We start from the raw sequence: 21,673 nt of genomic DNA on the forward strand, positions 1-21,673 counted from the left end.
ATTGTTGTTTTTTGACGCGGTACGCGTTCTGCCAAGTGTTGCAATACTTCTGACCCACTATTGTACTTCGATCATTCTCCAAAAAACAGACAAAAGGCAATGTCAATTGACTTACTATAGCTGTATTTTTATCTAAGTTATCTAATTCAATAAACTCGCACTGTTTTGTCGCTGCAAGTTCCAGCATTGACGAAATAACATAGGAATTCGTCAAAGCTTCCAATATTTAGGCTCTACCCGTAATTGTAAAGGGTAGGGTGGATACTTTTATAGCTATGATACAGGTAACTTATGCCGCAACATCCTTGTCCTAGTAACTTTTTTTTCGCCGCCATGTCATTCGGATTGCGGTTGCTTCTTTTGTGATACACAATGATTTGGCCCAATGTTAGCTACTTAGTACGAAATTATTTATACAATGAGCTTCCCCTCGGCGACTGGCTTCAATTATCCTATACTGACCGCATCATTCCGAAAATTTGTCCCCAACACAACACAACCCTATATAACCCAACTACGACACAGGCCTCACTAAGAGCACTAAATCCAAATCAATTCAATCAAAGTTAATATATATATATATATATATATACAACAGGATCAGTATGATTGTGCTCACCCAAGGCCAGTGGTGGGTGTCTCACCGCTCTTAGAGACTCGTTAGAGTCTTCTTCAGAGATCTGACTATCCTTTATCCAAAGAATCGAGAAGCACATTTTCATTACTAGAGTGGGTTTCGGGTCCGGGTCGGGTCAAGATCTGAAGCTGAACTCTATCCGCATAAATAATACACACTTGAAAAATCACGAGGTTTAATATATTTGACCTATTTTATACACACTAAATATTTTCAAATATCCAGAGGATATTGAGTGGGATACCATATCTGACAACTCCACAATTTGCGGAGAGGATATGCGGATATCCATGGATATTGAGGATGTTACCGCAGTCTACACAGTAGTGTTTTGACAATATTGCCCAGATAATTCCGTGCTTTTCTGCTATTTTTCGTGTAATTTATTTTTCGCCTGCTTTCAAGGATTCTATCTCTGCTAGGGCTGTTTCAATTGAGTCCCTATTGATGATATTATGGTCTATGTAATCTATCGAAAAAGTTGGTGTACAGATGAAAAACGTTTGTCAGGTGATACCATTTGTCAGGTGATTAGGGACGGCACATCGATGTCAGCCTCCTGTTACAAAACAGATTGTAAGCGCGCAACTCTGAGCTTACATAAACCACTTCCGCAAACGTAGCAAAGAATTCACTAGTGCCTCGTTGTTAAACTGATCAGGTGTGGCAAATAGACAGAGCCCTTATTCCAAGCGTCTGTCTCACCACCTCTCCGCCTTTCTTCTCCTTCTCCTCCTTCTCCTTCTTCTCCTTCTTTTGTGCTTCGTGCCGACTTTTTCTCAATTTCATAAAGACGAAGAGTAAGGACTCTGATATCACGAATTCTTTGCCAAAGTGAACAGAACCCTCTACGCGTAATTATGTCAGCTGATTAACTATGTGGTTACCAGTGGCAGCTTCGAGTGATATCAGACTCGAAATCTGCCTACAGGTCAGGAGTTCATCCTTAGATGACAGTGAACTGAGAAAGCAGAACATTTCCATATTGATAGGCCAGCTTTATGAGAATCTGTGTTGGAGTCATAGAACTTCTGCTTTGCCAATGAAAACGTCCCACGTTTTCAATTAATGGCATGTCATCGAGACCACGACCTAACCTCCAAGGTACCAGGGCTGTCTTGTGGCTACCAGCAGTTGCATTTCGCTAATGTATAAGTCAAAATGGACCTTCCACATATCGATAATTGCGAAGAGTTCCCATACGGGGTGCGTACATATATCTCGGCGGGTAGATTTGCCACCGTTTGGCAGTGTACACGCCAGAAAGAGGTTGTAGCATGCAAGCTCTTCGCGAATTCATATGATGCCCTCCCGGACTGCGCAAAATACTTCGGCGAACTTCGGCGGAATGAAGTTAACATCATGGGCAAGCTACGTGGTCAACGGCATATTGTTCACATCATAGAGACTATTTGTATCCGGCGGGACTTCTTTATTATCATGACTCCACTTGCTGAATTTGACTTACAAAAACTCCTCTCTCTTATTCGTGATGGGACAAAAGAACGAGATGATTATAGGGAGTCCCTGTTGAAGGCTTTCGGTTGCCTTTCTAGTGCTCTTGATTATATTCATGAACAGAAAATCCGTCATAAAGGTATTTCGTGACAGTTTATCAGCAAGAAACCGCTAACTTAAATAACCAGATATTAAGCCTCAAAATATTCTTTACTCCAAAAGCTCCTGCTATTTCGCTGATTTCGGGATATCACAGGAGTTTGAAGACCATTCAAACTTGCTTATAACACGTTCCGAAAGACCCCAATACACGGATAGGTATTGTCCACCTGAAACATTGAAACCTACTGTATATTCAAGTATTCCCACGTTTAGTCTACTTCCAAGGTATCCGTGGCTTGCAATGGAGGAAAGCTTTGCCCGAGATGCAAGATCTGACGTCTTTTCGCTCGGTTGCACCTTTTACGAAATCTTGGCAATTCTGGAACCGGAAATTTTTCCGACACAAAATGAATCCTATCGTGAATGTATTACAAAGATCAAAGATTCTCTAAAAGCGGCTGTATCCAGAGAGCCTAGCCTAACGTCGCTACTTGAATTCTGCAGCAAAATGTTATCGCAAGACAGGATCAAGCGTCCACATCCTTTGTTGACTGAATTAAAATCAATGCACTCATCTGACCTCTTTGAAAAGTATTTTTGTCATGACTGTCGATTAGATATATCAAAGCTGTGGTACATACCCGCTAATCCTCTCTAGATTTTCAATACTAACTGAACATTCTGCAAAGATAACCGATATCGTGAAGGGGCCAGTGGCCGTGATTCCTCCCGTTGACGACAGGATAGCCTTGGTCTAGAGGAGAATATGTTTTGCAGGACGTGCTGATGACCTAATAATGGCATTGCCTCGTCGCCCTTGGACATCCGTGTCAATTCTTGATATTGTGAAAACGTGGCGAGGCTGAGTAGAAACATACGACCAGTTGTCAATAAGAGTGCGTCGCGGTGGGTTATGAATTTAACTCATGAAAGGAGCTAACAACCATACGGACTATAATATTCCTGCTCGGATATTTTACTTTCTAAAATCAACACCGCAGCTTCCATGTTAACTTGTGTATTATCTCAGATTATAGTCCTTGATTATGATTCATAAATAGCTATCTTGAAACGCAGATTTATGAAGGTCAGTGATCATGCTCAAACATTTTTGGGGTTCGTTTAATAAGTTACCGAACTTAATAATAGATGAGCTTCTGTGACTTTTCGCGCCTTTAAAGACTAACTGGTCCGCCTTTTCAGCAAGCCATGGGTGAACGCTTTTTTGTGTCGTATACACATAGCATAGTCCAAATTTGTCGTGAAGAGGTTATTCATAGAGCGAACCACTCACTTTAGGATAATATATTTTGTACGGTATAACTTTATCATTGGTAATAGTTAGGGCATGAATGTTCTAGCACCCCGCATTACAATAGACTTTCGAGATCAAAGGATCGTAACCTCTTTTTCGATTTGACTGGACGATATAACGGCTACTCTAGCTATCGCCGAAGTCATGCCACCATGGCTACGGCGAGGGGATAGTATAACAGAAGTCCCCCCGGGTGACCGGCTTGGTCTGGCCAATGAGATGTTGGAGCCAGTGATCCAGTAAGTGGTGCCACTTCCAAATATTCAAGACGTAATCGTGAGTCATGAGCCGGTTGAGGAACAGCCTAGAGGAAAAAAGGGTTGACCTTGAATATAAAGTATTCTATGTAGCTCTTGAGACACTGGTACTCTTAACGAAAACTCACATCGTGGTATATTGAATGTTTACACAATGCCCTCACATTTCTTTGTATCAGACGGGAAATAGAGCGCCGTATTCTAGGGTTTGAACACTTACCACGCAGCTTCTGAAGACGCTACATGTAAAGGTACGGCCTGAGCCTTCTTTATCTTATAGTGCCAGTTGCTGCAAAATAGTCCGCATCGGGTTCAAAAAGAGGAAAGGCAGTGTAACTCACAATCATGATGGCCCTTCTACAGACTTTACTCTGTAAAGTAACTTGCGTTTAATTATCGTTCAAGCAGATTGTTTTTGTTGACTAGGATACCTTGTCATCTAGCTAATTGACATCATAGACCCATGGTCATGATCTAGGTCAAATGAGAATGAACGATCTTTGAAAAAAGAAAAATAGCCTCCCCGACTACGGTAATACGGTACGCTATTTCGTGCAGTAAGTTATTAATGATTACAATATGGGAGGCAATATAGTCAACAACGCCGAAACTACAACCGGATGCCCATCAGATGTTGAAAGGGGCAATTATGAGGATGAGAAGGCCCTGCTGGATCAAATCAGATCAGTTGGTGGTCGAGAAGTGCAAGGTATAGCTATACTAAGCTTCAGAGCGCTACAGCTTTACCGTATCTCAGATCTACAAAAAGAGCTTTTATTGAAACAAAAGAGCGTGATGAGTGGACAACAGGGTACAGAAGGAGATAATGGTCGTCAGACCGATAAATTACTACAAAGATATGGTAGGTGAAAAATTTACATACACTAGTGAATTACACAGGTTCTGGTCCTCATCGCTCGTGCAGCTATTTCATATTTGGCTAACCATGCTATAGCTAATGCGGTCCGAAACTATGAAACCCTATCCCAGAACCTAGTCCTTGACAAAATTGATGGCTACAAATTCCTTGATGATAAATGCCAGAGATTCCATCTAGAATATAGGAAGGGATCTTCCAAATGGGCAAGTCCCAGGTGGAAGTTCTGGGAGGACAAGACCGTCACTGTAGCTGCCACCGAGCCGAGTGCTGGTTTTTTCGGTCCCCTTGGATTTCGGGAACTTGATAAGCAGAAACGAGTAGAACGAGAACGTCGAAGCGCATACCATTCCCGGTTTGGCATGGGTCTATTCGGAGGCGTGGCTCTAATTGTACCTATGATTATCATGGCTTTACATCCAGGCCTTGTGGTAGATTTAGTTACCACTTCAGCCGCCACAGTGATATTTATTTTGATTGTTACTATTTTTGGGCGAGATGCAACTGGAAAGGATGTCCTGGCATCAACAGCAGCTTATGCCGCTATTTTGATTGTATTCGTTGGGACAAGCCTTGACCTACGTGCGCACTAGATAATCACTAGGGCAATACTTAATTCTTAGCAATACGTTTCAGTAATTAACCCGCTTTCGGAAACCACCACACTCCCCGCTCTACTTGTATATTTCAAATAGCATTGGTTCTCGAGGCCTAAAGTTGAACACCACATAATTCCAGCCTATCGTACTCAGCATGAAAATCTTTACAAAAATTGGAGAGATTGGATCCTATTTCTGGTATACCAGCCCCCAGCCTGAATAACCGCCTCAACACACCGTCCCATACTACGATACTACCCACTATATTCTTTAGAATACCCTAGAGCTCAATACACTACGATTGCTCAAACCTCCTATAGATACCTTCTTTCTTTTTATCCGAGCTGTGTTAGTTTCCAACATCAAGCATTTTATTATAGATGCCGTCTTCGAGCGAAAGCTACAAGTGTCCAACGGATTTTAACTCGAAAAAGCAGGGCGGCTATTCCATTTATTTTATACTATATCTCACCGCCAATCCTTGGTATTCCCAGCTATATAGAAATGCGCTTTATCTTTCTCGAAGGTATGCTGAGGACCACAGAGAGCAAACAATATCTTTTTCAAAATATTGAAATTGGAGTTAACAGAGTAGCCAAGCTTCTTCGACTCAAAGTTCACGTGCCAGATGTGTTAAATCTTTGCGGTTTTTGCCCCCAGATAGCTGCCCAAACCATCACTCTGACGCTATATCCCTTTTCAACAGGTTGAAGAAAGTCCTTCTTATATTTTCCACGATAAAGGTGGAGCCGAAAAAGCGATTTCTGACGATGGCCTGAGCCGAGCATTCATTTGGCTATATACTATTAGCTCAGTTAGCCTCAGTATAGTATTTGGACTATATAACCAATTGAAGGCATTATTTAGCTGTTTCATCTGTCAGTGTAGTGTGTTTTCCAGCTTTCCATTTGCCATATATCGATTCATGAATAGAATTATAGAGCGTGCGATCTGATAAAGCCACTGGGAGCTAATTCGGCAACTATGCATAAGGCCGGAAAGGATCTCATTAAACAAAACAGATAGTCGCTTGTCTCACTTAGGATGGTGTCGTGGGCATCCTGGCTGTGGTTGGGATTGGTATTTATGTTGCAAAATAGCTTGGTCGGTAGCTGAATAGATGGTTCAGACAGGCCCTATCTAGAGCGTCTGCTATTATTCACTAGCACCACCGAACCGAGCCCCCTGTATCAAAGGCTCTCAGCTAACTTCAGCTTGCCTAATACCAGAATTTGAAAGTTCTCAACGCCTCCCATTGAGCCATGGTTCTGTGGGTGATCCGGGCGCACTGAAACTAGGTTTCATTACCCAGACTCTTCTTTGGAAATTATACGAGGGGGCTGGGCTTTGGCGAACTTAAATAAGGAATGACGTTTTGAAATGAAAATTCGGTTACAAAAACCCTTTGCCATCCTGGCCCCTGTAAACGCGGCCATTACGATTCTGTCATCCTCAACTGCACCTGAATGCCCACATCTGAAAAGGTGAACAGCACATCAGCCTACCACAATGTATTCTTTTATTACCAGGTCTTCCAAGGACGTAAACGAGAAATTTAACGATATCCCACACCAGAATATGGAAATGACAATACTCCTTCCTCAGGTCGAAGTCAGAGAGGATAACTTCCCATATACTTTTATATCATTTCTTGGGAGAGATGTCTTTACCACAGTCCATAAGGTGCAGCAAAGAAAAACACGCAAATTATTTGCCTGTATGGTTGTACAAGACCTTTACAACGAACTGTCCAAGAGAGAGATTCTCTTTAAGCAGAATATTTCTGATCAAGTAAAGGCACTTCATGAGTTACGTGGACATCGGCATATTGTGGAGATAGTTGAGGCTTTTTATATACAGCGCGAACTATTTATCATTATGGCTCCAATCGCTGAGATTGATTTACATCATCTTCTACTTGATATTCGAGATAAAAACAAGCTACAAGATATGTATAAACAGCCGCTGTTGCAAGCATTCGGTTGTCTTTCTCGTGGACTTGCCTATATACATGAAAAGGGAATTTGTCATGGAGGTATTTGATTATACCCTTCTCAATACACAATAGCTGACTGGAACAGATATAACACCACATACTATCTTATATCACAATGGCTCCTGCATCTTTTCTGTGTTTGGGATATCAAGAATACTCGACGAAGCAGGCGGATTTATAACCTATACCTCGTCACCTCTAGACAAATATGCGGGCAGATATTGCCCGCCTGAGGTCTTCAAGAGTTGGAGGCGGCCAAATAGGCTTTTGACAGATGCGAAATCCGACGTATTCTCACTTGGATGTACATTCTATGAAATCCTGGCGACACTAGAGCCAAAAACGATTGAATTGCTCCCGAGTGATAAACTTTACTACCAACAAATTGGAAGAAATCAGCGACAGCTGAGAAAAGCTATAAAAAAGATACCAAGCTTGCAACGCCCACTTACACTATGCAGTATGATGATGCATAAAGTCAAGAAAAAGCGTCCTTTATCTAGTGAATTGGTGCCTTATCTCCTCGACTCCTCAATTTCTCAGCGTACTACACAGCCTGGTCACCAGCGCAGGGGCCACATAAATCTAATATGTGATAATTGCAAGATAGCTTAATAAACTAGCTAACTTCTAATTTATCTTATTTTCTCTTCTTGTTTCTAATCCGATATAGAGGAACAGGTGGAATAAATAACCAGATATCGACTTGTTTATCTTAGAAAAGCTTTGTACAATATATTTTTACCCAGAATTTGGTAAGAATAAGTCTAATTTCTCAGATTATTCAACAAGATCAAATAATAATTACAAATTCTTTCTCGAACTCTATTCAGCAGCCTCAGCCATCTAGAAAATTGATAGATGACTATTTTTTATATTGTAGACGGGCCCTAGTATCAAACCATGTTAAATTAAATATTACTATAATTGGATCACGGCATCATCTGTACATGGGTGGGCTTTCTATATAGGACTCCACATGGAGTCGTGGGTGTCTCTCTACTGTTCAGATATTTGATAGCTTCTAAATCTACACAATAACTTTATTATTCGTTTACCATACTCCAGATAAAGGTACCTACTTGTGTTTATAAAATATACCCTTACACGACTAAAGATTGCCCAGTTCGTCTTGGGTGGGCTTGCTTCATGGTAATACATCTTTTATCTTTTATAACAACTCCAGACATGCTCCTTTAGTCGCGACGGATAACAGGTCAGAAAACGAGACATATGTTGATTGTGTGAAAGGGCCTAACACCGTCCCTTGAATGAATAATAGTGGCCAGGTCTTTGCGCTGCTATTGAGGACCTCATATCTTATTCCTTTAACTCTTTCTCCGGTTCTTTGATCAGACACACTGTCTAGAAACGAGAAAAAGTACACTGTAGAGATGAGTCTCTCTAAGTTTTTATTATTACTGATATACTAAATAGATTCTATAATTAGATCTATAATCTCTTCTCTTTTATCCTGCGTTGTTGGTAGCTTACACCCACCGTAGTTAGTTATTACATAGTGTTCGGTCTCACCAAGGCCAATACAATCAACAACTCATCACCCGTTGCCCTACCACTCCTGCTGCTCCTGGAACTGGTTCTACTTGGGGCCCCGCTAGATTCGCTGTTGCTTATCTGCTCCAAATCTATAGGTAAATCTAGGGCCCTAGGGCCTCCACGGTATATTGGTGTTGGTGATGGTGATGGTGGTGGTATCCCGCTCAGGGGTGCCCATCTCGACGCGCTCGATAGGCCACCACTATAGGGGTTTGGCTCCTCTATAGCGGTTCCTGAGGTCTCAGGGAGCCTTCCCGATCGATTGACGCGTTAAAATAACGTGTTTAGGTTGGGTGTTGATTTTGATGTTCCTAAAGTCTTATGGACGATCTTTTTGCACAGCGTCGTTTTCCCAACGCCTGCACGGCCACGAATGAGGATTCTTCGGGGTCTGAAAGTCTTGTCGGAACTTGTTCGAGCGTCGAATAGTGCAAACAATTCCATCTCTTTTTCGCTAGTAGGGGCTTGAATTTCTAGACGCTAGAAAATTGAGAATTCTGAATCTCGAAGATTGGGCTTGTTAGGATTTATACCGTTCTGAGATTCCATGTCTTTAGATTCAATAATTGAAAGATTGATGTAACATTTGTCCATCTTTAACTGCGCTCCTGACAACCGGATGATTTCAAGACGACCTCCTGTCTCATAATATTGGGTGAGCTTGATATCAGCACTGAGCCTTTTGGCTTCATCGCAGCTTTTCCATGCAGCTTCCAATAGTTTTGTGTGCATCCCTCCGTTGGAGTTTGTGTTCCCAGCAAATACCTGAAGCTGCATCTGCGGCTGGCACTCTCCCTTATTACCCAAAAAGGCCAATTTTGAAAAACGTGACTTGACTTTATGATTTGTCCATTTGGGTTTATTCATGGTCGTCCCAACTACATTGACCCATTTCATCGTGCGCTTGCTTTTCAAGGATCTCGGCAGAGTTGATTCGACCACTTCCTCCACGTTCCACCTGGTGGGTTCATCTCCCTTAACCCACAGTTGCTCAAGCTGAGCATAAACACCACAGAGGAAAGTGTCATGGTCATCACAAAGTTTGTCTTCCAAGAGAGCTTTTAACATTCGAAACGCCCTTGCCTCAACTAACATTTCTGTGTAATGAAGAACAATATACGAATTTTTCCTTCTAGCCGACCTCATCGCTTCTGTAAATGCAGCATGGCCTCCACGGGAGAGATAAACCAGCTCCCTTCCTGTATTAACTATCTGCTTGAACAGCTCAAGCATCTTGAAGATACTTGGGACTGCGTCTGTAACCTTGGAAGGATCTAAGGTTGCAACCGCGCCAGCAACATTGGCCGTCGCTTGAAGCATAATCCAGCTGTTGCGGCGGAAGCTTTCCCATATATTTTCGTTATTGGCAATATTGAGGAGGCCCAAGTAAGCATAACGAGAAGCCTGTGCTAGACGCAGTTCGGGGTGCTCGCTGAGACTGTCAAGCTGCACCAAGAGTGGTTCACGTAGTTGTACTCGATCAATACCACCTACACGGAGGTCAACCATAGAGTCAATAACGCATCTAATCCTGCAGACTATGTGATATTGGGTCTCCAACGCTGCGTCCCGCACGGCACTGTCTAGTCTCCGTCTAAGGCTATCTAAAACCATCCCATGGCCTGCGTTTTCAGCAGTGAGGGTAGACTTGGCACGATGGAGGACAGTTGTAAAGTTTTCCAGCAGCTTTTGATGTATGATTGTGCCATCTTCCGTGCCCGTAATCATGGCGTTGGAAAATGCAGTAAGGATCTTACGATATTCTTCCTCGGTGCTGATTTCCGATAGGAGTGATATCTCGTTCATGTTGTCGAGGCGTGGGTTGTCCTCGAAAATCTCGATCATGCGGGCCATTAACACTTGCATTGCTCATTTCTGTTTCTCAGTGGTATCAGGGTCGGATAGGCACTGGAGAAGACCTTGTACCGTAGCTGGTTTGATGGAATAACTTCTGACAGCCGCCATGATGGGCAGTTATTTGCATGATCAGGGTTCCCCTGCGATGCATAGAAGAGATAGAAGAAGAATGCTAGAGACAGGCCGAAGGTTATGTTGAGCGTTGTGCCACTCAACCAAAATACCTTTGGCATTTGGTCGTGCCTCGAACCGAACAATCCGGCCAACAGGTTATAACTCAAGTTTCGAGCTACCAATTGCTCAGCCTCGCGCAGCATGAGTTGTCTTGTCACGTGGGCGACAAGGGTGCTCTTTGCTATTCCATCCTCTATATAATATGCCGATCCATGTCTAAGCCTTGTATAAATAAGGTCTGTTTCGCTTTCACTGTTATAATCGTGAAGTCTAGTCAAGTTATGGCGAATTTTATGTAGAGGAATCTAGCAGTCGTGAATTAGCAGTTCACTGATTGTTTCGCAAGATAAAGTTGGGATCAATGAGGCCAATATATACATTGAAACTGTGAACTAAGCCGCTAACAGAATAGACGATTTCGTAGATGTCAACTACTGGAATGGATACATATAAGGTCCAGCCAGGTTCGTGTCTTACAGGATCAACAACTAACCAATTATTTGAAGTATATAAGTTGTCAACCGGGCTCAGCCTATCGATCAACAGCCACAGTTATTGTGTAAACAGTAGGTGTCCCTACGCTTCATCTGTTACGGGGAAATCAATACTACTTCACTCATCTGTTTATATCGAGGGCCATAAAGGGCAGTAATTCGGGCATGAAGATGGGATTGCGCTTCACCCCGCGTAGGTTTATTTAGGGTCAATACGCACTGGGCTCCAAAAGTTCTTATCTCGATAAGAAAAGTAGGTGGGACGGCAGCAATGAGGCCGAGTGATCAGGGTTTTATTGTGGGTCGCTTGAAGCCAGCTCCGGTCAACATATCGTGAGAGAGATGCTCAGCCCCTGAAAATCTGGGCAATTGTCTAATACCTTAATCATATAGCAGAAATCGCATAAGACGCAAAGGGGCTTATGGTCATCGGGAATAACCCAACAACTGCCGAGAATCTGACAGGGCTACCAGGAAAAGGCAATCAATTAAACCTATTGCCAAAGTGTCTGAGCTAAACTAGTCAAGTCTCGTATAACGGCGCCAACTATACCGTAACAGCATTAACCTCCCAACGCCAAGGCAGGCTGAGGAAAATTAGAGCTCCCCTTCCGAAGCTCCAATTGGTGCGTTCGATCATCCAAGGCACTAGTTAATCCTGCTGCTCGGCCCCCAAAAGCACCCAATTTCTGCCCATGAAGAGGAAACAGTTAGCCGCAAGATGATCTCGATACAAGCGAACCCTTTAATAGGCGAAGAAAGCCCCGTGCAGGATCCTGCCAGAGTTGGATGGTTTTATAATTTGATCGGCGTGCGCTGTCAGACCCTCCGTCCTTATGTCTTGACCGAACCAAAAAACTTCAGCCATATCTTTCTACATGATGGCTTATTTGCCCCTGCGGACCCTCGCTGGTCTCGTAGCTGTCATCTACTTGTCCATACCAGTGCTATCGCTGGAAGTCCTGGACTCCTCAAAATGCCGGGGAGAATGTGGCGACAGGAAAAACACTCTCACGACTGACCTCGTCTGTCAGGATTCCTCGTTTAACACCACTGCAAACGGGATCACGATGAAAAACTGTCTCCTTTGCGAAAGCACAGGCACGACATACGTAAACGAACACGCAAGCGATACCTGGGATTTTCTCTGTATGTATACACCCAACCTAACACACCACTCCATCTACATCCCAAGACCGCAAAACTAATCACCGAGCCATACAGTCATTCAAAAATACACCCTCCAAACCTGCCTCTACGACGGTGCATCGGAAACCTCTATCTCCGGCTGCGAAGACCACTGTCTGCCCCTACGGTCAATCTACAAGGACCTCTGGTACAAAACCAATCATACAGAAGAGCTCTACTACTATTGCAGCGATGTGTTCACGCAATACGCAGGTGACTGCGCCACCTGCCTTCGGTCCAAGTCTGGGTCCGTGATTCTGGGCAATTTCATGGATAATATGGATTCCGCGTGTGAGACGAAACCGAATGCGTCTGCGGGGGAGACAATTACGCTGCGACGGCCACTTTTTGATTTGTCGACTGCTACGTCTAACGAGACTACGACGAGTAGTTCATCGGCGACGGCGACAGCGACAGGGAACAATGGAGATAATAGGGAAGCCAGTTCGTCGGGGTTGTCAACGGGGGCTAAGGCGGGTATTGGGGTTGGTGCAGGCGTAGGTGGGTTGATGATTCTGGGTGCTGCCGCTTGGTTACTGCTTGCAAGGCGGAAACGAGGGGCTGCACAGGGAGGTCCACATCAGTATGAGCCGCCATTGGAGCAGGGGCCTGCGTCGGAGGTTTCATACGGTGCCGGAATGCCTGTTGAGCAGGTTGTTGTCAAGCAGCCCGGGGAGCTAGCGGCTGTGGAAACGGCCAAGGTTGAGTTGGACGGCGGGAATGGAGGAGTCAGGAGAGGAGATAATGCGGTGGAGCTGCCATGATGAATGTATGGACGTGGTATACATAGTATGGACTATACCGTTTAATGATTATTCGATTACTTTAATTGAGCTTAGTTACATTACTCCTGTTTCGTATGTGGGAGTGCGAAACTAGGTTCCAATGGCTCCTCTGGGACACACCATCTGTCTATGTCATGCTAACCGAGAAGACCCTTGAAGAAGGCATCGAGCCCCTACATTCGGGAAACAAGTCCAGGCGGGTATCCAAAAGCACAGACGAAGATCGACAATAGGGAGTTCTATCTTTGTCATGCCATAGCGCTGGATCTGGATAAATGCAATTCGGCACCTTCCATTGCAGGCCTCACGCAAAGAGCACATCGTTGGATAAGTGCATAGTTCGTTGAAGCACCATCGATGAGGTTCATGTTTCATGATGGAATGAATTGTCGTCATTTAAGGTATTATAAGGTTCATCAGGCGTGCAGAGACAGAAGGCCCACTGAGACAGTCGCCACACTGGCCATGGATTGTGTTGTGTAGTCATAGATTCGTCATAGAGACAAGATCTTAGTTTAGCTGCGAGAGCTAGATTCTGTTACTCGTATAGGGTTCTCTCTTAAATCCTTGTGTCAGGATAGATTCTCGGCTTTTGAAGTGTGCTGTGGGGAATGCTCTTATTGCGCAAACGACCCACAACCAACGGCCAAACGATTAAGGTAGAGCTTCATCTTATACTTGGGGCTTCTTGGAAGTATATTTATTTCAGGGAAACATATCTATATACACACAGAATGCTTATTTTGCTGGTAAATGCAGCATAAGCGAATACTGATCTAAGTTCCTTCAATTAGGTCCACGTCTCTCCTCTCTCCAGAGGACTACAATATAAGCTCAAGGATCAAACTAAGATATAATCCTGTGTACAGTACACTTTCCTATGGCTAGGTGTGATTTCTGCCACAAACAAAGGGAACTAGGGATTTGGGCGAAAGTAAGGGGGTCTCAGGGTGGAGGTAGTATGATTGGCGAGCTTTGGTTGTTTTAAGTGGAGAAGCGCGGTGCACGGATGTCACTTAGATTATGTACATACTCCTTGCATAGGACGCGGAAGCCCATGTTTCTCGTGCCGTTAGTAAATTGCATGGCATGTTCCGGGCCTAATGTGAGTGCCGTCATTGCACGGACCGCGGTCGACAGCGAATTTCCCCTGGCGTGGCCTGGTAGGATGACAGATTTGCTTCATACTCGGATGACGATGGATCCACAGAGTCCCAGAAAAACGAGATAAAAAAGCATTTGTGCCACATGCCAGATCCAATGTTTCAGCTGCAGCATAAGCCACTTATAAATAAATCAATCACAGAGAGGCTCTGCTCTGATCCAGTTAGTGAGAAAGAATAACAACCGAGGATCCGGTAAGGCTATGCTCATGCTCGATAATATCGGGATAAATCAGCTCATTCGAGAATGGATCAACGTCGTATTCCAGCCAACCAATGACACCAAAAGAGCCCCCAACGCCAAGAAAGACTCGAGCAAAGACCCGTAGCTTGATTGGCCCCGTCGTCAACATACACTTTATACTGCGCCTCAGCCGTGCAAGTGGAGATTCTCCATCTCAACCCTGAAACCCTGAGTCGCCGCAGGGTCGCGGTAGTCGTGGAGCCCACTGTTATTGTCGTAGTAAACTAAATAACCCCCGAATTACAGTCACAGGATGATCGACATATATTACGAATTCCCCAATCCCAATCTCACCTCCTGCCCAACGTCGCAAATTTCACCCCGACAACACCACCCCGGGGCCGTATCCTATGTATACAGAATGACCTGTCCATCATCACGGACGACGCGGATCCTCCTCCTCGGACTTCTAGCCGTCACATACCTTTTTACGCCCGTACATTCTCTAGCCACGATCCCGAGTTCGAAATGCGTTAAAAGCTGCGGAAGCAGCCGTAAAACCACCGCCGATGACCTCGTCTGTCCGGATGCAGCCTATAATAGCACCGCGAAAGGGAAGACCGTGAGAGATTGTCTATTATGTCAAAGTACCGGAACAGCATATATCAACGATGAGAGGAATGATATTTATACCTTTTTGGGTATGTGGCCGGATGGCGCGCCCATGACCCTGTTCACGTCTTCGAAGGAGGCTTTTTAGCATCATCTAACATTCGATCTAACTGGAAAATAGCTACTCAAAAATTCACCGTTCAGAGCTGCCTTTTCGATCGCAACGGCTCCTCCATATCAGGCTGCCAGGACGAATGTATGCCCCTAAGAAGCGTCTACAAGACCGACTGGTACGGCGGTAGCAACTTCACCCCAATTTATACGTATTGCGACGACGCCGGGTTCCAACAGTATGCCGACAAGTGCGAATCGTGTCTACATGGTAAAAATGGGACTTATATTCTCGGGAACTGTGAGTTGATACTCCGCGCCAGTGTTTGGGGAGATAAACGGATGACGAAAGTACCCCTAACAATGAATCACTATTTTAGTCATCGACAACATGGTTTCAGCTTGCACAAATAAACCGAATGCCTCAGAAAAGCAGATTGTCAACGTCCGTCAACCCATCTTTCAAGTGCCTGCCTCAGAAGCGGTGCCCGACGAAAGCGATTCCTCCTCGGGCGGTTTATCAACAGGTGCGAAAGCTGGTATCGGTGTTGGAGTTGGTGTCGGTGGACTGATCATTGTGGGGGCTTTGGTTTGGTTTTTCTGCCTCAGGAAGAGGTCCAAGAAGGTCGACGCCCATCAGTATGAGCGGCCTTGGCAGCAGGAGAATCCGGGTGTCCCTGTGCTGTCGCCTGATCCGCGGAGTGGACCACCGAGTGAGATGCCCGCAGAGACGGTGGTGAAGGGCCCCTCGGAGTTAGCAGGGGAAGATAATACGAAGGCGAAGATGGGCTCGGAAGGAAATGAAGGGGAGTATGCAAAGGATAAGAAGGAGCGACAATCCGCGGTCGCGGAGCTGCCATAATGAATGATACCCGGTTGAGGTTAGGGTTCGGTAGGGGGTTTGTATGTGTATATATGGGTTACGATTTGGCATTGTTTATGCATCGGGCTTCGAGGCCAGATCTAGGCAATTGATATAGACCAGCTTAGCAGCATAGCAGCCGCAGAAAAGACACAGCGAAATGACTTTAATTGACTAATACTACTGCAAGTCACGATTATATTCAAGGTCCCGTATTCTGGATGAAATGCAAGACACTACGATTATTGGGTAGACGATGTCCCTAATCTGAACACGGTAAACATTGGCTATCTAAGGCAAAGGTGATACAACTTAGAGAGAATTACATCTCCATAATTGAATAGATGTAATCAACTATATACAAATGTTCAGGACTACAGGGTAGGACAACGTGATTGCCGTGGCATCCGTATTAACGCTATAGCCCCAGCCGTTCGGTTCCATAGCAACGCGGTACATTGTGCTCCATGAGCTGACACCGCAAGAAATGCAACTGTGATATGGCAGTTCCATTCTGTCGGGCTTTGGCTTCTGCAGGACATGTGTAATTGGGCCATCAAGTGCTCCGTGAGGCCCGACTTGAATGGTGCTCGACTCTCGGGGCCCTCAGCACATCTCGTGTAGTGTGGACTTGAACTCAACCAGCTGTAGCACGCCATCCATCCAATATGTGGGGTTTAGTGCAGCGGCTTTAGACCTGAATTTGTCCTGCAATTCATTGGCGTTAGAAACACAGTGTTGGTGATGCTCAATATTAGGTTAATTATGCCAAACAAAGAATCGAATAGGTACATCATGGTAGAAAGTGCTCCCTATTCCTACTCCTTCGCTGTCCAGCTGGTACACTTCTCTCACGTCAAACCTCCCGAACGAAACCTTTGACCACGCACCACGTCCTCGTTCAATCATTTCCCATACCTTTTGCGAACTCGTTACACCCCCAAAACATCTACACCCCGTGTTAATTTTTCAATCCCGTGTAGATGGGTCGAGGAAGGAGATGCAGCAGTTCTGGCAACCGTCCGAGGTATGATTCAGAGATTTGTCGACTGACATGAAGTCGTTTCCGTGATGAAAAAGAGGTTCTGGTATGGGATTTGATACAGCTTCATAGCTGCCCCAGACAAGCAAGCCTCTATCCGGGGCCATGTGCAACCGCAATCAATCTTGGACAATAAACCAGAATGCACGATTTGCACATTAGTCGCTCTGTACCTTCGAGGTACCTTGCCATCGTGCTATGCATGGGGAGATACCGGGGAGACTTCAAGCCGGGAGGCAGCGTCGCCTGGTTTGTCGACTGTCACGATAGGCCCCAAGCAGAAACGACCGATTGGACGGGAAGCAGTCGGTCTAGAGGATACGACGTGCGAGGCGATGCTACCCTGGAGAATCCGAGCATGGGTGATACACAAATAAGTAATACTCTTTCGTAGTATATCCAAAAGGGTTTAAAATAAATCCATGGCAGATTGGCCTGAAACAATATACGGCAAGGCGTCAATAGTCAATAAGGGTTACTGTACGGAATACGGAGAGCCGAACCCCGTGTCTTAGTGAGACTAGGCAGTGGTGAACTGAACCTAACTTTACATGACAGGGGAGTCTGGAGTATGACATAGGTTCAAATCCGCTTTATGCACTTTGACATGCCGTACGTAGTTTCATGGCAATCGTCCATGGCAATCATCCCTCTGTTCCCAACCATGGATGAAATTCGGGCTAGGATTTGGATCGATTCTGGACCTTTTATGTTATCGCCTCCTAATATCCACGGTGGCAAGCCATACTTACCTGGTCAGGTCATTTCTCAAAGTCTTGGAGGTATGTAATTCCATTGACACCCCCTATTCAGGATGCCTCTGCGAGCCAAAGTGATGCAGGCCTCGCATTTTCCTTTATCCCAGCTGACGATGACTCCACCCTATGGCGACGGTTACGACGTGCCACCTAGAAAGTTTAACATAATTGCTGCGTCGCTCATGCTCTCCCGCTTTCGCGATGCTCAGTCAACGGACCAACTGCAGCCCCTACGCTTGGGTAACGGGACAGTGACCTCGGCCATTCTGTTCCTATCCCGAACTGCTTGCTTACCCCCAGTACATACCATTTGCACGATGGCCATCTTGGTGAGTAGCACATACGTTGGGGCACTGAAAGACAGCACTTTCAATTCTCCCGGCAAGGTTGGCAAGGCCGACATTGGTTCCAATTATATGCATATTTCCAAGCATTTTATGTGGAACCCACTTATAGTTCACCACCTAGTTGGCATGAATCACGTGGGTTAACAAGTACCCCGCCACTGAGTTTCCTACGCTGAGTTGAATACTGATAGCCGCCTCGAACTGCATTCAAGTATAAGTTCAACATGTCAGAAAAAGACTTCAGCCAAATACAACCCGCAGATGAGGGCTTTTCACTTGAGCAAATCGACCCAGACGGGAATGTCATTCTTCTTGTTGAAGGTCGGAGTACAGCCCGGTTTCTTGTATCATCCAAGATTCTTAGCATGGCCTCGCCAATGTTTGCAAAGTTATTTGATTCCAATTTTTCTGAGGGCATTCAGGTGGCATCCTCTAGTTGCCCGACAATATCCCTTTATGAAGATGACATAGTAGCAATGAGGACCATCCTTAGAATCCTTCATTACCAGGGGCCAAGGCAGGACAGTCCTATAACTGCAGAGGCGTTCGCAATTCTCGCTATTCATTGCAATAAATATGACTGTATCAGGGCTATCTTTCCTTGGACTTTCAAATGGTTTAACGACCTTGAATCTATTAAGACTACAGAGCAATATGGCTACCTTCTTCTTGCTGCGCATTTCTTTCGCTCTGCAGAGCAGTTCCGCAAAATATCGGCGAGGGCTCAGGTACAGCTTTCATCTAGTTTCTGTGTTAAGTGGGAGACGCTGGAGATTATGGACCTTTTGCCTGATGCTATGAAAAGTACGTCTTACTATATGTACAGCTAGGGCAAATTATCTTACAATTAACAGACAAATTGATGGATCGAATCGAGAAGCTACTGAGCAAAATACACACAGAACTGCAGGCTGTGGAGGTTTTGCTAAGAAAGAGTCAAAAATACTACATAATGGACGGCATGGTATGCGCGAATTGCGCGAGAACTCACCCAGTTGGAGCACGCAAGTGCCATCCCTGCAAGAACAGCGACCTAATTACCAAGTACTGCAGTAGTGATAGTCGGATAGCAGAGTATTTCGCAACTTTGGGTAAAGCAAATCTCTGGCCATCCGTTGAGCCCTTCCAATCATGTTCTGCAACTGAAATTGCATTGCGTATATCGCAATCAGCACAAATCCTCAGGCACAGTTGTCAGGCACCAGAGTGCCCTCTCCAGTCAGAATTGGATATGCTAGTCAGGAAGATTAATGGGGCCATTGGCAGTGTCAAAGGACTTGGCCTGTACCCTCTTCATTAGTCCTCGCCTAGGATTTGAAGTTACATGAAGGACCAAATCATATGTTGGAAATGACGATACTCTAGACGAGACTTTCGATGGATTATATGCTTTGGATTTTGCTGTTGCCAAATAAACTTCAACGCAATGTTGTTCCCCATACCGAAAGCTGCTACATTTAATACATCCCTGGACCGATTGAAACGGCTCACCACTGTCTTCACGACTTCATTCAGTTCTACTCGTAAATTTCCAGGTAAACATTCATTTTAAAGTACTTTAGCATTACAATGATCTCTAATTGTAGAAATACTACCACATAATACCTAGAATATTGGCGATAGAGTCCATTTCTCCATTATGGTCAACTTAGAAGAATCGTGAATACACCGTCACTGACTAGGCGAATGCACACGGTAGTAGTTAAAGTACTGAATCCTTTGATGGCAGTTCCCCTGCAGTTGCGACAATTTTGATATGCTCATCTGGGCTCTGAAGAAGCGTTTTGAAGCCGTTCTCCACGAGGTCTTCCAACGCAATACGCCGTGTGACCATGCGCTCCACCCCAGCAAACTTGCCTATCTCATAGTCAGCCTCACTCAATCTAGTACATAGTTTTTATCTATACCTTCTGTGAATGCAGCCACAGTAGCCTTAAAGTCAGCATCATCATACGCCAAGAAGGACCTGTATGTCAGTTCCTTCCGCATGAAATACATAGCCGGTAGCGAGATCTGCAAAGACAGATTAGCGACATAGAACATGAAGCAAGTAGATGTCAAAAACAATCATACTGGGGACTTCGGCACTGCCAGGTTGATATATAGGCCATGGAACTTGAGGCTATCACATGCGGCTTCCAGCCCTTTCTGGGATCCAGCACAGTCGAAGACCATCCCTACACCACTTCCATTCGTGAGCTTCCTACACTCCGAACCAACATTGACCTCGATCGGATCAAATGTAGCCTGCACCAGGTCTTCAAGGAACTCCCTACGACGACGGGCCGTTTCAGAAACATAGATCTCATCTGCGCCCCATGCCCTTAACACGAAAACCGTGGCTACACCAACTGGGCCACCACCTATTACCAGAATGGGTAGACCCTTGAAGTCCTTGACACCGGAGCATCGAACGCCATGCCAGGCAACGGCGAGAGGCTCGATAAGGGTTGCTGTAGCCATGTCGATATTGTCAGGGATGGGATGAAGCATAGCCGGTGGTACGGAAACTTTCTCGGAGAAACCACCCCCTCCTCCAGAGAGACCTAGAAAGCCAAGGGATTGGCAGCAATTTGTGACAGATGAAGAACATGCCGTGCAGGATGAACAATAGAATCGAGGGTCGATGATGACTGCTTGTCCCGGGGAAAGTGAGGAAGTCGATGGTGCTTGAATAATGCGTCCAGAGAGCTCATGGCCAAGCGTTACAGGGAGAATATCACCAGTGAGGGGGTGCGGACCGGTGCGCGTGTGGGGTATCGACATAGGCCCTTGGGGGCCGTTAGTCCTATTTGGCTGTGGAGCAAGTGAGGCTGTCAGTTAGACCTCACCTTGAACATATTCGTTGATATCGCTTCCACATATCCCGCACCACTCGACTTGAATTAGGGCCTTCTCATCTGATGCTTTGGGGTCTTGGACATCCTCGATGCGGATGTCCCCGGCTGCATAGAATCGTGCTGCTTTCATCTTGACTGGTTGAGTGTGTGGGTGGACACTGTGTTAGAACAAGAATCTAACTAATAGCCTGGTTGTGGGAGCTATATATCGTCAAATCCAACTCAGAAATATGCGCGGATTGAGGCTGTCGTTGCTAAAAGAACTTCCAGAAATAGCTACACCTAGACTAACCCCGAAACGCATCTCGGGCCTCGGCCATCCACGACGACAAAAGTATGCCTTTAGTCATTTTGGTCAGTCGGATAACCGAATACTAGATCTAATGTGGAGACTGGCGCCTTGACTGACCAAGCAAAACTGACATCGTCAGGTCAGCTGGTGTAGTGTAGTTGTCACT

The 21,673-nt window shown here is 45.2% G+C and overlaps 7 protein-coding genes across 7 annotated transcripts; 5 read left to right on the forward strand and 2 right to left on the reverse strand.

Moving 5' to 3' along the window:
* Window positions 1-1,387: 1,387 nt before the first annotated feature.
* On the forward strand, window positions 1,388-3,556 carry BDV27DRAFT_135354 (protein kinase family protein; the record flags this gene model as incomplete). The annotated part of the gene is made up of 5 exons (XM_032068520.1): window positions 1,388-1,471; window positions 1,528-2,234; window positions 2,284-2,830; window positions 2,887-3,284; window positions 3,347-3,556. Coding segments are annotated over exons 2-3 (981 nt in total), but the record flags the coding sequence as incomplete, so codon positions are not given.
* Window positions 3,557-3,892: 336 nt separating this feature from the next.
* BDV27DRAFT_135359 (uncharacterized protein) lies at window positions 3,893-5,304 on the forward strand. The gene is made up of 3 exons (XM_032068521.1): window positions 3,893-4,020; window positions 4,229-4,631; window positions 4,725-5,304. The coding sequence occupies exons 2-3, from the start codon at window positions 4,349-4,351 to the stop codon at window positions 5,237-5,239; spliced, it is 798 nt and encodes a 265-aa protein (XP_031922984.1). The 5' UTR covers window positions 3,893-4,020; window positions 4,229-4,348; the 3' UTR covers window positions 5,240-5,304.
* Window positions 5,305-9,278: 3,974 nt separating this feature from the next.
* BDV27DRAFT_162166 (uncharacterized protein) lies at window positions 9,279-10,652 on the reverse strand (the record flags this gene model as incomplete). Its single annotated transcript, XM_032073345.1, has 1 exon — window positions 9,279-10,652. The coding sequence occupies one exon, from the start codon at window positions 10,650-10,652 to the stop codon at window positions 9,279-9,281; it is 1,374 nt and encodes a 457-aa protein (XP_031922985.1).
* A 1,441-nt stretch (window positions 10,653-12,093) lies between these two features.
* On the forward strand, window positions 12,094-13,330 carry BDV27DRAFT_47582 (uncharacterized protein). Its single transcript, XM_032076711.1, has 2 exons — window positions 12,094-12,472; window positions 12,548-13,330. The coding sequence occupies exons 1-2, from the start codon at window positions 12,202-12,204 to the stop codon at window positions 13,273-13,275; spliced, it is 999 nt and encodes a 332-aa protein (XP_031922986.1). The 5' UTR covers window positions 12,094-12,201; the 3' UTR covers window positions 13,276-13,330.
* A 1,734-nt stretch (window positions 13,331-15,064) lies between these two features.
* On the forward strand, window positions 15,065-16,228 carry BDV27DRAFT_149152 (uncharacterized protein; the record flags this gene model as incomplete). Its single annotated transcript, XM_032071009.1, has 3 exons — window positions 15,065-15,344; window positions 15,437-15,667; window positions 15,747-16,228. The coding sequence occupies 3 exons, from the start codon at window positions 15,065-15,067 to the stop codon at window positions 16,226-16,228; spliced, it is 993 nt and encodes a 330-aa protein (XP_031922987.1).
* A 2,371-nt stretch (window positions 16,229-18,599) lies between these two features.
* On the forward strand, window positions 18,600-19,675 carry BDV27DRAFT_168241 (BTB/POZ domain-containing protein; the record flags this gene model as incomplete). Its single annotated transcript, XM_032074717.1, has 2 exons — window positions 18,600-19,179; window positions 19,230-19,675. The coding sequence occupies 2 exons, from the start codon at window positions 18,600-18,602 to the stop codon at window positions 19,673-19,675; spliced, it is 1,026 nt and encodes a 341-aa protein (XP_031922988.1).
* Window positions 19,676-20,077: 402 nt separating this feature from the next.
* Window positions 20,078-21,345, reverse strand: BDV27DRAFT_162170 (2,3-butanediol dehydrogenase; the record flags this gene model as incomplete). Its single annotated transcript, XM_032073346.1, has 4 exons — window positions 20,078-20,232; window positions 20,283-20,388; window positions 20,449-21,146; window positions 21,207-21,345. The coding sequence occupies 4 exons, from the start codon at window positions 21,343-21,345 to the stop codon at window positions 20,078-20,080; spliced, it is 1,098 nt and encodes a 365-aa protein (XP_031922989.1).
* Between the last annotated feature and the right edge of the window lie 328 nt (window positions 21,346-21,673).

The sequence above is a fragment of the Aspergillus caelatus genome, assembly GCF_009193585.1.
Source record: "Aspergillus caelatus strain CBS 763.97 unplaced genomic scaffold BDV27scaffold_238, whole genome shotgun sequence".
NCBI classification, from domain to species: domain Eukaryota; kingdom Fungi; phylum Ascomycota; class Eurotiomycetes; order Eurotiales; family Aspergillaceae; genus Aspergillus; species Aspergillus caelatus.